The 14,837-nt window shown below is 48.1% G+C and overlaps 1 protein-coding gene across 1 annotated transcript in view; it reads left to right on the top strand.

Annotated features, from left to right (window-relative positions):
* The first annotated feature begins 13,353 nt into the window (after nt 1-13,353).
* Fbxw8 (F-box and WD repeat domain containing 8) overlaps nt 13,354-14,837 on the top strand; it is a 97,700-nt gene continuing 96,216 nt past the window's right edge. The window contains exon 1 of the mRNA XM_005078994.4: nt 13,354-13,738. Coding sequence (XP_005079051.1) covers nt 13,424-13,738 — 315 coding nt within the window. The 5' untranslated portion in view covers nt 13,354-13,423. The remainder of the gene's footprint in view (nt 13,739-14,837) is intronic.

Genomic DNA, 14,837 nt, shown 5'->3' with positions numbered 1-14,837 from the left:
TAAAGTGTCACATGGTGGAGGGGGCGGGGAGGGCGCGGGGAGGGGGTTACATCATCCGGCCCGGGGGGGTGTGCAGGAGAAGAAGCTGAGAGGTAACTTTTAACCCTCGCGATGCCGGCAGGGCGGGGACAGGCGGGGACGCGGGGCTTGGGGGATGCTGGCCCGAGGCGTCCACTGTCTGGTTTCTCAGGTTGCGGGCGGCTCCAGCTCGGATGCAGCCTCCGAAGCCAGCTCGGTGCACACTGGGGATGGCGCTCCGGGCGAGTTCGGCTGTTATTCGAAAAGATCCCCGGGCCGTTGTGTGACTTGGGTGGCGAGAGGCAGGGGGATTCCAGCCGACTTGCCCAGTTTCGGGGCTGACTCGACACCTGCAGTTTTTGGGTCGGTGCACACACTCCTCACACGCGTTCACACCCCCTTCTGGTGACCTGACCTAAGCACACCCCGGGGTGAGAGCCTGAACCCTGGAATGGGGGCAGGGTGGGGAGGAGGACGGGGCTGGAAGGGTTGGACTCCAACTCCCGGGTGAGTCGCCCTTGCACAAGAGACTTCCCCTCTCCCCAGTGACCTTTCTAGAGAGAAGTTCGTATTGCCTGCTTGCTTTGTGAACATTACCTTTCCTAACCGGGTTATGGTTTGTAGTGGACCCTGTGAGGCACTGACTTGGTGCCTGGTGACCTAACCCAAAAACCAATCCAGTTCTGCTTCAAGCCTGGGAAGTCCGCTGGGGAGGGTGCTGACTAGCTAGGGAGTTCTCAGGGCTCCTTTGGGTGTTACAAAGACCCGCCCCTCCCCATGTCAAATCCATTGGGATTTGGATCTGGAGGAGCAGAAAGGTGTCTCCAAGTCAGTGATCTTAGAACCTTCGAGAAAGTTTCCATCACTCCTCCTGACGTGGAGAAGCCTTTGTTCCCTTGAAAAAGATTTTTCATGACCATGAACTTGATGGAGTAGCACCAGCCTGTAATGCTCCAGGGTCAGCACTACAGAAGCAGAAGCAGGGGGATCACAAGTTCAAAGCCAGTCAGGTCCACATAGTGGTCCCAGGCCAGCCAGGGCTACAGAGGGAGAGCCTTATAGTTAAAAAACCTAAAGAGTCAGGGATGATGACTCTGTGGCTTTCAGTCCTGTGAACCCATGTAATCCAAAAAGAAAAAGGATACCCATAGTATGTCCTCTGATCTCCATATGCATACTATGCGATGCGCATGAATGCATGCCAGATAAATTGATAGATAAACAAATGAAAGTGTTAAAAAGAAAACAAACCCAAAACAAAAGACATAAAACTATGATGTCACCTTTTCGTGATTTTTTTTTGTTGTTGTTATTGTTACTGTTCTTGTTTTGTTTCACATAGTCCTGCTGTGTAGTCCAGGCTGGCTTTTAACTGGGTAATCTCCTGCCTCATCCTCCTGAGCGCTGAGTTGACAGGTGTGCAGTGACACTCTCAGCTTGGCTTATTTTCATCTGTGTTCATGGCATCTCCCTCAGCAGCTTGGTGAAGTGACACTCAGCTCAGCACAGCCAAGCTCACTGTGGGCTCTTGGTGGCCCTAACCTTCACCAATCTCAGTTCATCTTCCCTAACAACCGCCTTACACTGCCCAGTCCCTTCCTTGTCAGCAGGCTTGCCAAGGTCCTAGCTGGTGCTCCTACAAAGAGTCTATTGCTGCCCTGTTTCTAAGATGAGGAAGCCAAGGCCCCGGTCCATGAGGCCTCTTGCCCAAGATAGGGGTTAGGGCAAAGCAAAGCCTGGCCCTGAACTAGGGCACCCAGTAGCAGGCACCAGGCCCTAGCCATGGTGAGACTGATAATGCCTCCCTCCTAGGACCAGGGCCCAGACTAAATGAAAGAACTGTGTGCCAAGGGTCTGGCAAGCAATGGGCCCAAATAAACCTTGGTCCCCTCTGCTTCTGGCCAGAACCACTTCCCCATCTCCTGGGACTCTGGTTCCCTAATCCCAGCCATCCTTATGAAGAAAGCTGAACCACTGCCCAAGTGTAGTGGTCCAAGATTGAAGATACAGTGTCTATTTAAAAAGCCCTTTGGACTTAAATTGAACAGTCCCCCCTCCCTTTTAATCTCCGCGCTTTTAACGGCTCACTTCATGGACATTAATTTTAATGGGACGATTATTGCCCTGTTTGGAAGCCTGCCCCTGGAAATGTTGGGCTCACAAGGTGGCTCTGGGTTGGCTCCCAGCAGCTTGGATGTTATTTTTTTAAGCAGAGAGAGCATAGCTTTGGCTGTGGAGCTGAGAGGAGAAGGGGGTTCTGGAGAAATGGGGTCAATGGAAGGCCTGCATCTCCCCATGGCTGAATTAGAGCTGGCTCATACCAGTTACCCTGCACCTCTTTGCACTTGGTCACTGGGAGCTTGACCTTGAGGTGTGGCCTTTAAAAAATTCATTCTCACCCTCCTTTGTGTTTGTGTGTGTGCACGCGCACACACATGTACACATGTGTGACATGGAGTACATGTGCAGGTCAGAGGACAGTTTGCAAGAGTCAGTTCTTTCCTTCTACCATGTGGGGCTCAGGGATTGAACTCCAGTTATCAGGCTTGGTGGCAAGCACCCTTATCCACTGAGCCGCAAGACAGGCCCTTTTGAAAGTGTCCGTTTATTTAACTGTTAAGTAGAGATGATATCAGTATGGACCTCACAGGCTTAGGAATCTTGTAAATCAGCCCCACCCCCACAAGCATGGAGCCTAGCATACTTGTTTAATAAAGAAGCTGGGCCTGATAGCTCAGGCCTGTAATCCCTGCTGCCCAGGAGGCTGTGGCTGGAGCGTCTCTAGGACCTTTTTGAGCTACAGAGTGAATTCAAAGCTAACCTGGGCAACTTAGCGAGACACTGTCACGTTGGGCGCGTAGCTGGCAAATACTTGTTGAGACAAAAACTGACTAGTGGAATGAATGAATCCCTGACTGGTTAACTGATAGTGACTGACTGAGTGAATGCTTGAATAAATGAATGGTTGTCTGAATGACTGACAAATCTGAATGAATGAAAACAATTTAGTTTGTATTTTCCTCTTTTAATGTACATTGGGGGGTGTGGGCTGGAGAGAGAGAGAGAGAGAGAGAGGTTGGTGGTTAAGTACATTTGCTGCTCTTCCAGAGGATCCAGGTTCATTTCCCAGCACCCATATCTGGCAGCTTATGACCACTTGTAACTCCAGGTCCAGGGATTCCTATGGACACCTGTACAAATGTGTCATATACTTACATACACACACAGAGAGAGAGAGAGAGAGAGAGAGAGAGAGAGAGAGAGAGAGAGAGAGAGAGAGAGAGCCTAAGAATACAATGATACACATGGAAATGTTATAAACAATGACATACAAATATTATGTGTATACATGCATGCATGTATGCATGTATGTGTAGTCTGGCCTAGACCATTCTCTTACCTCCTACAGAAACCAACACTGTTTTGACTGGAAAAGGTTGTAAATTCTTTTCTTTGATTGAAACATGATTTGTTGGAGAGCCAGGAAGCCTCTCCTTGGGTGTTTTAATGCATGTGGCTGTGTATAGTGGTAAATGAAGGCACAGCTGTTGCCTTCCCGAGACAGCTGTGTTTCTGGAAGACAACTGTTAATGCCAAGTCCAGATCTGATGCCAGGAGTCAGCTCACAGCACTATGTTCTCAAGGCCGGGATAGCAGGGTGATAGATTTACATTTAGGAGCCTGAGGGACATGGGTGGTGGTGGCTGTGCTAAATGACAGTGAGGTGCCGTGGCAGTCTCTCCTTTCTCTGGGCCTTGGGTTTCCCATCTGTAGACTGGGAATGAAAACGCTACCATTGCAATGTCTGTGAGTAAATGCAGCAGAGAATTTGTGCTGGGAGTTAATGACGTGATTGACACTAAAAATTACTTGTGATCTTTGTGGTTGTTTTGGGATTAGTAAATATCCACTTAGGAAACAAAATAGGGCCTGTGACCCAACCCCACTGAGAAAACACGGAGAGTCAGTTCGCAGGGAACCTGGAACCTGTGTCTCACAGTTATTCCCAGGGAGTCCCCTCCATCTGACAGGCCCAGAGTAGAATGGCTCTTGTCTTTCACGGGTATCCTGAGATGATAGGGTAACCCCTTCTCTGGGGGCTTCCTAATGACCCCTCTGGTGCCTTTCCTAAGGGCCTTGTTGTTGAATGTAAGAGCAGGTGAATGGCCACAGCAGGGGAGAAAAATAAATTAACCACCCCTTAATTATAGTTTCACCATACAGTTGAAGAGGGGTAAACCTCGCTTGCATAAAGCCTAATTCCTTGATTAGGAGTCAGGAGACAAGGGGCTGATTCAGCTCCTGCCCCTGCTGTGGAAATTATATCTTATTGCCCCTCATTCAGGCACTAATCACCTCCCTGAGGTGGGATAGATCGGAGCTGATAAGTATGGAGGTGAGGGTGAAGGTGACTGGCTTGCAGTGATGGATAAGGAGGGTCCAGGGACTGACCCAACATGGTCCTCTCTGACTCCAAGACCCCATTTCTAGATATTCACTCTAGCCCAGTGCAGGCAGGTGTTCCCTGGACAGTGTCTCATCCTCAGAACTGAAGGCCTTATTGGCATCTAGTAGACAACAGACAGAGCACTGTTGAACACCCTACTGTGCACAGAATACAAACTTTCTGGCCCCAAAGTCAATACATTGTATTTAAGAGCCTCCCACCAGACAGGTTGCCTTAGCATGTATGTGGTTCAAGAAGCAGGAGTACTGTTTGACTCCAGCCAGCCAGCTGTAGGCATGAGTTTTCTGGCCCTGCAGGGTCCTGCCACCTTTGAGAGCCCCAAATGAGCATGCAGATGCTGTATTAATTATGAAACTGTTGGCCTATTTCTTGGGTTTCTTATTGGCCAGCTCTGTCTTAATTATTAACCCATAACTACTAGTCTAAGTATTTCCACGTGGTCTTGGACCTCCAACTCCTTTGCCTGCTGCATCGCTACTGTTCTGGCGGGCTCTCCCGCCTGCCTTCCGCAGACTTCTCCTCCTCTCCTAGTCCCTCCTATCTTCCTGCCTCATTGACCATTGGCCCAACAGTGTTTTATTCACCAATAAACAAACATTGTATATGGATGGAGGTGATGAATCAATAAGAGAAACATATACAGAAGGATAACCCCATCAGACAGCGTTTTATTATTCACTTGACAACTCCTGAGAACCTGGCAATTTACAGCTGGTGTGGATATGTAGCCTTTGCCCACTCTTCTAATAGTTTTGTTGCCCTGAGGTCACCCTCATTCATTTCTGTGTAGTATCTCAGTTTGTAATACCTGTGGCAGAGTTGAATCGCTTTGTCATGATATACAGCTCACATAAGGTAGGTACACATCAAAGCTGGCTGTCAGAACTCTCAGGTCATGAAGGGGAAGGACTCAGGTTCCTGCTGGAAGCATCTGGTTGGTGACATTACTTACCGAGACAGGAAAATGTTGGATGAGGTTCCAGAGAATTCTGTTGGTAAGGAGGGTGTGGGGGGGACAGCAAAAAGTTGGGATGACTTGGACTTTTTTTTTTAAGAAATCTTTTTCAGTGGAGTCCAAGTCAATGTCTTGATGAGAAGAGTGTCTTCAGGCTGGAAGATGGCTCCGTAGCAAGAGTGCCACTGCGTAAGATGAGAGCCCAAGTTCCATTCTCTAGCACCCGCTTAAAAAGCTAGGGGCACACCTTTAATCCCAGCACTCGGGGAGGCAGAGGCAGGCGGATCTCTGTGCGTTTGAGGTTAACCTGGTCTACAGAGCTAGTTCCAAGACATCCAAAGCCACACAAAGAAATGCTGTCTCAAAAAAACAAAAACAAACCAACAAAAGCTGGGTGTTGAGACTGGAGAGATAGCTCAGTAGTTGTGAGTGCTTGCAGTGGACCAGACTTCAACTCCCAGTGGCCCCTTCGAGAAGTTCACAACTGCATTTAGTAACCGTAGCTCATCCTCCTCTTCTAGTCCCCTTTTGCCCCTGTATGTACATGTGCATACATACACACAGACATATAAGTAAAAATAAAATTTAAAAGTAACAATTTTATGAACCTCTTGGTGTAGCTGTACACACCTGTAAGCCCAGTGCTTTGTGGGAGCACGAGCAGGAAGACCGACACTAGCTTTTGAGTGCTCCCTGCCCCTAGATCAAAAGGTGCTTGCCTCTCTTCAGTCCATTGTCTGACTAGCCTGAGGATGGAGAGAGAGAGGAAGTTGGGGGAAAGGTAATGTCCATCTGTAAGTCATCACACTGGGGCAGCAGCAGAAACTGAGCTGTGGTTCCCAGGGAGACAGACCAATATCAACAGTGGGCACAGAAGACCCTGCGGACATGGGAGGTGCAACCGCCGTATTCCAAGAGCGCCCTCTGTGAAACAATTCTCTAGAGGAGCTAGACTGACTCACGGACTGTATGTGTATGTTTTAAAGACAATAGATTAAACTGACTTGTTGAGATAGGGCTGGGAAATTTAACAATGACCAACAGCTCAGTCCGAGAAGCTGGATGCCGTAGCAGTCCCAACCCAGTGCTGAAGGCTGAAGTTACGCTGGGGGTCTTGAGTCCTATGTGGAAGGCTGATGAAGCTGGGGTCTGATTCAACCAGGCCATGGCGGCAGCAGCCTCACTGCTTAGAACAGAAGGCTTGCACACTCCCTCCCTCTAGTGTCCCACCCATTGGTGTGCCCCCACTTATAGCAGGTCCCCTCTAGCCCAGTCACCGTCTCATCTGTCAGTCTTATTTGGAAACAGCACCCCAGACACAGAGATGTATTTCACCAGCCTACATGACAACCAAGACCTACCATCACCATGCCTGTCCGGGGGGGGCACTCTGTCTCCCATGTTTTAAGCACTTCTGGTTGCTATCCCCTATCCAATTAAGAGATGACCATGTGACCCAGTTAAGCTCCCAGCCTGGACTGAACACCAGGACCATCTCAGGGTCACTGGGGTTGCAGAAGTCTCCAGTCTGAGGAGGCTGCATGCATAGAGGGCCACCGCCCAGTGACTTCCTGGATGGGCTGGTGCAGGGCTGAACTCCATTCCAGGAGGTGGACTCCAGGTGGCCAGTGCACTCTGCAGAGATGGCTCCTGGGCTTCTGTGATGGCAGCCATGGGTCAGACCTGGGTGTTGACATTTGGAGGATCTTTCTATGCTGGACTTTCTCGGCCATCCTTCAACTTCAGCTCTTCTTTAAGTTAGCGGGATTTGGGGTCTGGTGCTTGTAAATGAAGGACTGGCCTTCAAAGGAGCATGTGCCATATGGCAGAAGATGGCCTACATGTCTTGACATTCATGGAGCTCATGGTTGATGATGTCTTCATCTGCCAAGACTTATGGATTACTGCATCCCTACCTCCCTCCCTGCATCCCTCCCTCCCTCCCTCCCTCCTTTTCCTCTTTTCTCCCTTCCCCTCCCCTCCTCTCTCTTCCCTACCCTCTCCTCCTCCTCCTTTCACCCATTCTTCTTCTCCTCACTCTGTATATATACCAGGCTGGGTTCAAACTTGCAATTCTCCTGCCTCAGACTCCAGAAACATTGGAATAACAGGTGAGCCCTCACACCTGGCTTCATTTTTGTCCTTATTACATCACTGACCACATACCAGCAGTCACAGTCCCATGCCTTGAGGTGGCTATGGGACTCCACAAGGACCACAAAGTGGCCAGGGACATGAGCAACTCAAGCTGTAGCCTCTGTGACAGTTGCTGAGTTAGATACTCGGGCTGTCTTTGGAGAGGATGTGGCTTTGCCTTTTGCAGGTGGCACACCTTGGAGCTGTTCAGGGTCTCCAAGGACAAGTGGGGTTTCAATTTCATCAGGAAAGGGTGGGTCATGCCTGTGCACCAAGAAGAAACAAGAGTCTTACACAGGATATAGCTAAAACAAAAAACAAAAAAAAGGAAGAAGGAGGAGGAGGAGGAGGAGGAGGAGGAGAAGAAGAAGAAGAAGAAGAAGAAGAAGAAGAAGAAGAAGAAGAAGAAGAAGAAGAAGAAGAAGAAGAAGAAGAAGAAGAAGAAACAAGAGACAAACCACAAAGGTTCTGACCCTCAGGAGACAATCAGTGTTCCAGGACTGAATCCTTTCTCCTACTTGGAAGAATAAAACCTTCACAGGAAAACATTACTCATTGTAGATACTGCTGTAGCCACCCCACCCCAGGCTATACCTTTTGGAAACATCTGGATATGTACCACAGTGCGAAGAAGATGAAGAATTCAGGCTTGGAACTGTAATTCCAGGTTTTGGGAGTCTGAGGCAGGAGGATCTCTATGAGTAAGGCTAACTTGGGTTATGTGGTAAGTGCCACACCACTCTGGTTAAAGAGTGAGCCTTTGTCTCAAAAATGACAAGAATCACAAAGTTCCAACTCTGTCCTCGCTGGAGAATTCTTCTGTTAGGGTTTGGGTGTATATACTTCCCTCAAACACACACACACACACACACACACACACACACACACACACACACACACACACATCCCAAATGACAACAATATTATGTCCCAGCATGGAGAAGGGGTAGAGGGCACAAAGTCCCACCCCTAATCAAGAAACTGCTTGTAATTGGTGCATTCTGGGAGAGAAAAAAATCAGTTTTCTTTAATGAACTGACTCTGAGTATACCAATCACACCCCAGGGCAGGAATACTGGACCAACACAAACTGGACCCTCCCCCATTGTGTGTGTGTGTGTGTGTGTATACTGTGCCTTTTTTAAATTTCTGTGTTAGTTTTGGCTTTTTTCAAGAGAGAGAATATCAAGTAGGATGCGTAGGGACAGAGGACCTGGCAGAAGATGGAGGAGGGAAGAGTACAGCCAAAACATATTGTGTGAAAACATTTTAAAATACATTTAAAACTCAAGATACCTTTCTCTGGAAAATGATTAGTTAGTTACATTTTTCACAATGGAAATGACAGTGTATTACTATGGTTTGGATATGGTTTCAATGTGCCCCCCCACCTGTCCAGGTTTCCTGTGTTGACATTTTATCCCATGTGAGGTATTATGTGTGTGGAAACTTAACTGACTATGCTATTTTGAGATGGGCTTTGGGGTGGAGGCTACAATGAAGGTCATTAGGGTGGACCCCCCCATGATTTAATCCTGGTGGTTAAATAAGGCAAACAAAGGAGATGCCCACAGACTCTCGTGCTCCATCTCTGTTATGTCAGAGGAGGGTATTGAATCTCCCCTGGCTGTGGGTGCCAGGAATCGGAGAGCAGCTTTTAAACACTGAGCCGTCTCTCCAGACCCAGATCACTTCTTCTTCTTCTTCTTCTTCTTCTTCTTCTTCTTCTTCTTCTTCTTCTTCTTCTTCTTCTTCTTCTTCTTCTTCTTCTTCTTCTTCTCCTTCTCCTTCTCCTTCTCCTTCTCCTTCTCCTTCTCCTTCTCCTTCTCCTTCTCCTTCTCCTTCTCCTTCTCCTTCTCCTTCTCCTTCTCCTTCTTCTTCTTCAGAATTGTTTATTATGTTCTGCCTTCATGGGCACCAGATCTCCTTACAGATGGTTGTGAGCCACCACATGGGCACTGGGAATTGAACTCAGGACCTTTGGAAGAGCAAGCAGTGCTCTTAACCACAGAGCCATTGCTCCAGCCTCCCACATCTTCTTTTAAGGGGATACACAGGCACTTCCTATTGTTTTGCTCACAGCATTCTTAACACTCAGCGGTACAGCTGCCACGCCTCAGGTACAATTTCCAGTGCTGAAAAATGAAGGAACAAGATTCCTCTGCTCTGGGCCTGGAGAGATGGTTCAGAGGTTAAGAGCACTGACTGCTCTTCCAGAAGTCCTGAATTCAATTCCCAGCAACCACATGGTGGCTCACAACCATCTATAATGAGATCTGGTGCCCTCTTCTAGTGTTTAAGAATACATGCAAAACACTGTATATATAATAAAAAAGAAAAAAAAAGATCCTGTCTCCGGTTCTCATGGAACTGGCATTCTAGATCTCTTATTCAAACCAGGCATGATTTATTTAGCAAATGTCCCAGCTGTGACATTTACTTCACTTGATTCCAATTTTTGGTCCCTCGGCAATGCTTCTGTGAGGATTGCATTAATGTTCTTTAGTATTGTTACCCTGGATGTTCTTTTTACTTACTCCGTCTTCTTAGAATAAATTCTTGGAAGTATAATTGCTGAAAGAAGTGGACTGTGTGAATGAGTGTGGTGGAGTGCCCATTTCCATCAGTCTGCCTATCTTCAATTAGTTTGCTGGAACTTACTGTCTTTCCACCCCCAAAGGATTTACTTGGTTTTAAAAAATGTGTCTCTATACATGTCTGTGCATTTATGTGCATTGAGTGCCTGTGGGTGCCCCTGGAGGCCAGATGGCCTCCGACACCCTGAGTTGGAGTTATAGGCAGGTGTAAGCAGCCTAACCTAGGTCCTGGGAACAGAACCTAGGTCCTGAGTCCTCTGAAGCAGCCATAAGTGATTTTATTCACTGAACCACCTCTCCAACTCCTTTGCCCTTTGCTAATATCACTACAGCAACAAATAAACACTGATAGAGAAAGCCTTCCAGATTTCTACCTGGCTTAGATATTAACAGAGTCACTACCCTTTAGAGTCCAAAAGCAAACAAACAAATGAACAAAAACACTAGTAGAACCCTTGGTTTGCAAACGTCCAATCATGTGTTTTGGGACATGTTTTTCAAGCCCTGTTCTTGGGTCTTCACATCTCTAAAGAGTCACTAGGCATCCTGTAACTAGTTCTTCTTGTGCCTGCTCATTACCAGCTTCCAGTCTGAGAGCGGTCATCTAGAGAGGAGAGGAGGCAGCACTGGCTAATTGTGCTAATAGTAAGTCACCATCTGTGTTATGTGTTGCGATGCATGACGCTGGGGAGATGAACAGCAGGGAGACGTGATGGATTCAGAACCCTGGTAAGAATAAGCAAGTTGTGAGTTGAGATATGGAAGATTTCTAGTGGGTTCTCACCAGGCCAAGGTAAGGAGATGTCACTGAGGGGCCGAGGGCAGGGGCAAGGATCACTGTAGAAACGACTTCTACCGGTTCATTTTCAAAGGTGCCTGGAGACAGCACTGGTCTCGCTGCAAGTGAGCAGACACATTAGACTCTAGAGATCAGAGCCCCGCCAATGCCTGCTAGTCTTGATACCCCTGTCACAAACTAGAAGTTTAGAACAGAACAGTGCGCACAGCCAAGCCTGCCTTCGAGGCCATATGCCTGGCAAGCTTTAAATTAAGCAGGATGTGAGATGTAGAGATGTCCCACACATGGCTTCTTTTTTTAAAAGATGATGGAAGCAACAGACAGAACAGTAAGACTGACCCCGATGATGGGGGATGAAGAAAGGGAGGAAGGGTTTGCTTACACTCAGAGTTTCAAACCTTTGCATTCAGCCAGCACACCGGGCCTTGCAAAGCAGTAAACTGCCCAGCTGAGTCTCCAGTGCTCTTATTATAAAGTGAGGGTCATTGTTTCTCACGGTTACGAAAAGGGTGTGTGTGTCATCCTATGCCATGTCAACATAAAAACAATTTTCACCTCAACAAGTGACATAGTTTGTATTAGGAGTGACTGTGGTGTGAGAACTGTCCTCTGATGCCAGGAAAGGGTTAGGGTGGCGGGAGGCTTGGAGGGAAGAATGGAGGACAGATGAGACACTGCATTCGCCAGTACATCGGTGTTAAGCCGTTTCTTACACTGTTTAAATAAAACTCGGAAGTCAGATATCAGAGAAGCAGCAGCAAAGTGACCAGTGACCTCTTCTCTCTCTCCTTCCTCCACCCGAGAAGAATCATTCTAAGCCCCTCCATACTACTTGCTGTCTCTCTATGTCTTGGGTCCCCCAAAACCTCTATGTCTAATTCTAGTTGTCACCCAGTAGCTAGCAGCCTCAGGAGTATCAGAGTGTGATCAAAATATCCCACAACACAGGTGGCAGGCAAGCAAGCAGTCAGCTGGCGGCAGGCACCCAGGCTTACACTGATGTCCATGGGCCACACACAGACAGACACACAGGCCTACACACGGACTCACGAGTCTACAGTCAGACACACAAGCCGACTTGTGAAGGCTCAGTCCTCTGACCTCAGGCTGTATTAATTCAGAGCCCATACAAAAGTGGCACTCTGCCAGACATGGTTGTATAAAAGATGACATCACTGTTTACTTTTGAGTTCCAAGGACGTCCAGTGTCAGCCACTTTGTGCTGACTCAGTGTGCCCCCCCTCCATGTGCAGCACTTGTTATCTTGGTTCATATCAGCACAGTGTTGTCAAGACATAGACTGACCCCTGAGGTCACCCGAATCCCATGCTCCCATGTAGCAGAGGCTTCATGAAAAGAACAAATGAAATTAGAAGAAAAATTAAGACACATCTAAAATTGATCAGTGGAAATATCAGGTAGGTGGTTACAGCAAGGTGGGGACACCTCTGTTGTAGGACGCAGATGCTATCTGGTGACATTCTGAGCTTTGGGGTTGGGAGAAGACAGGAGCTAAGCTAATACATCAAAAGGTTTCACCTGACAGTCACAGGGATTCTAGGTTAGACCCAGAGATGGGAAAGGAATGGCTAACAAGAGGGTTAAGGATGACCCAAGACAAACAGTAATTAGGCTCTGAACCTGCAACATTCCAACTTCCCCACAGTCACTGAAGTTCTGATCAGCTACTCAGCCTTCAGTGGAAGGCTTGGTGGGGGGTGGGGTTTATTTCCAGAACTTTGCTTTGCAGATACTTCCCCACCTTGCTGCCTTTGGATTTATGGTTCTGGAAATCTCTGATGATCTTCTATGGGTGTTTTTTCTCTTTATTAGCTAGTAGTTTAAGTGACATCCCCTTAGAGAGGCCAGGACCTCATGCCTATCCTTAATCATTAACTGCCCCCTCCCTGTGTCAATCACTTTGTTATTTGACCCTATTTCTTATTTTTCTACATAACCTTTCCCATGGATTCTGACATTCACATTAAAATATTTAGCTCCGTTTTATTTGAATTTGAGTGTGGTGTGCATGGATTTTAATTCATGCTTCAGAAGGTTGAGCTGGTTCAGCAGAAAGGGGGGTGCTTGCTATCAAGACTGCCAACTTGAGTTCGATCCCTGAGACTCACAAAGTGGAAGGCACACACATACACACACACACCACACAAAATAAATAAAATACAATAAAAACACTACTTAAAAAATAAATGCTACCTTTGCAATATGTATTTAGCAGCCAGTTAAAGCAGGTTTGCTGGACGAAAGAAAAGCGCTTCCTTGGTGCAAAAGTGACAAAAATCAGGGATGCCCGAGCGGAGGGGCGTGGCCGCCCGGAACCTAAGAGCCACGTTCCCGGAAGTTTCCGGCCAACGGCGGACACTTCCTGCGGATGGACGGTCCGTCAACAGCTGGTGGCCCCTGGGTGACGCGTAGGCCCGGGAGCGTCGAGCATGGACGGCCACAGCCTGGAGGAGTTCCGCCGGCGCTGGCAGGAGGAGTTGGCGCAGGCACAGGCGCAGAGGCGACGGCGGCGGCTCGAGGCCGGGGATCGGCGGGCGCGGAGGCCCGAGGCGGGGGCTCGCGGTGAGCAGGCCTCGGGGTACCTGGCGCTGGCGCAGGGTCTGCTGGAGGGCGCGGGCCGACCCCCGGCGCCCAGGCCCGGCCGGGCCGACAGGAGGGATGCGACCAGCCGCTCTCGCTCACCCCCTGACCGCGACGCCGCGGAGCCAGACGAGCCGCTGGTGGACCAACTCATCCGCGACTTGGTGAGTGGCCGGGACAATGATTTCCCCTGTGACCCACCCCACTTCGCGGCTACGACAGGGCGCCCCTGGAAGCCTTGGTTCTCCGCTGGGAGTTTTGCCTGCGAATATTTTGGGGGTGTTGACAGTTGGTGTGTGCGTGTTCTTGGGCTCGCAAGAGGATTGTTCCGAACAGCAATGGTTAGAACAAAGTCCCCAAAAGAGATTCCACTTATAAAGTGACTACGTGTGAGTTTGAGAAATCCTGCCCTAGAAACATTCTTAAAATTGTAAGAAAGGTTGACTTTGGAGGAAGGTCCAGAAAAAGCATAGGACAGACTTAATGTTCACCTTTCTCTGTATTGTTTGGTTTTCCTAAGTGTTACTAAAACAAAACAAAAATAAAACAACAACAACAAAATCAAACCCTTAAATTAGAAGAAACACAGACCGAGGAAGAAGTTAATACCCTTAGGAGGTTCTTAGCCTTGGGAGAATCAGATTGAGACCCCCCTGACAGGGATCCATAGTTCCCAGGTTAAGAGTTAGGCAACAGGAGGCTTTAGTGGCTTCATTCAAGGCAGGTTAAAAGAACATTTCCACAGCGTTCCAGTAGAGAATACTTTTCTGTATGTGAAGGTTGCTTAGAGCAATAATGGGATAGAGCTGGAGAGATGGTTCAGTAGTTACGAGAGCTGCCTGATCTTCTGTAGTTGGGTTCCTAGTACCTGTGTCGGTGGCTCACAACCTCCTGTAACTCCAGTTCCAGGAGATCTGATGTCTCTGGCTTTCAGGCACACTTGCACACAGGAGTACAACTCTCCACGAAGGCACACACATATACACATAAATTTTAAAAATGGGTGGATTTGCCGGGCGTTGGTGGCGCACACCTTTAATCCCAGCACTCGGGAGGCAGAGGCAGGCGGATCTCTGTGAGTTAGAGGCCAGGCTGGACCGACAGCCTCCAAAACAGAGAAACCCTGTCTCGTAAAACCCAAAAAAAAAAAAAAAAAAAAAAAGGGTGGATTTTATGCAATGGACAGTTTCATCTAAATGACAATAAAAACTTCCATTTTTGAGCTTCAAGTCCATTCTCTTCAAAGCCAGTGCCCTGTCTTAT

This window comes from Mesocricetus auratus, unplaced genomic scaffold (genome assembly GCF_017639785.1).
Source record: "Mesocricetus auratus isolate SY011 unplaced genomic scaffold, BCM_Maur_2.0 Super-Scaffold_100025, whole genome shotgun sequence".
Classification (NCBI taxonomy): Eukaryota; Metazoa; Chordata; class Mammalia; order Rodentia; family Cricetidae; genus Mesocricetus; species Mesocricetus auratus.
This window is presented reverse-complemented; position numbering and strand designations above follow the sequence as displayed.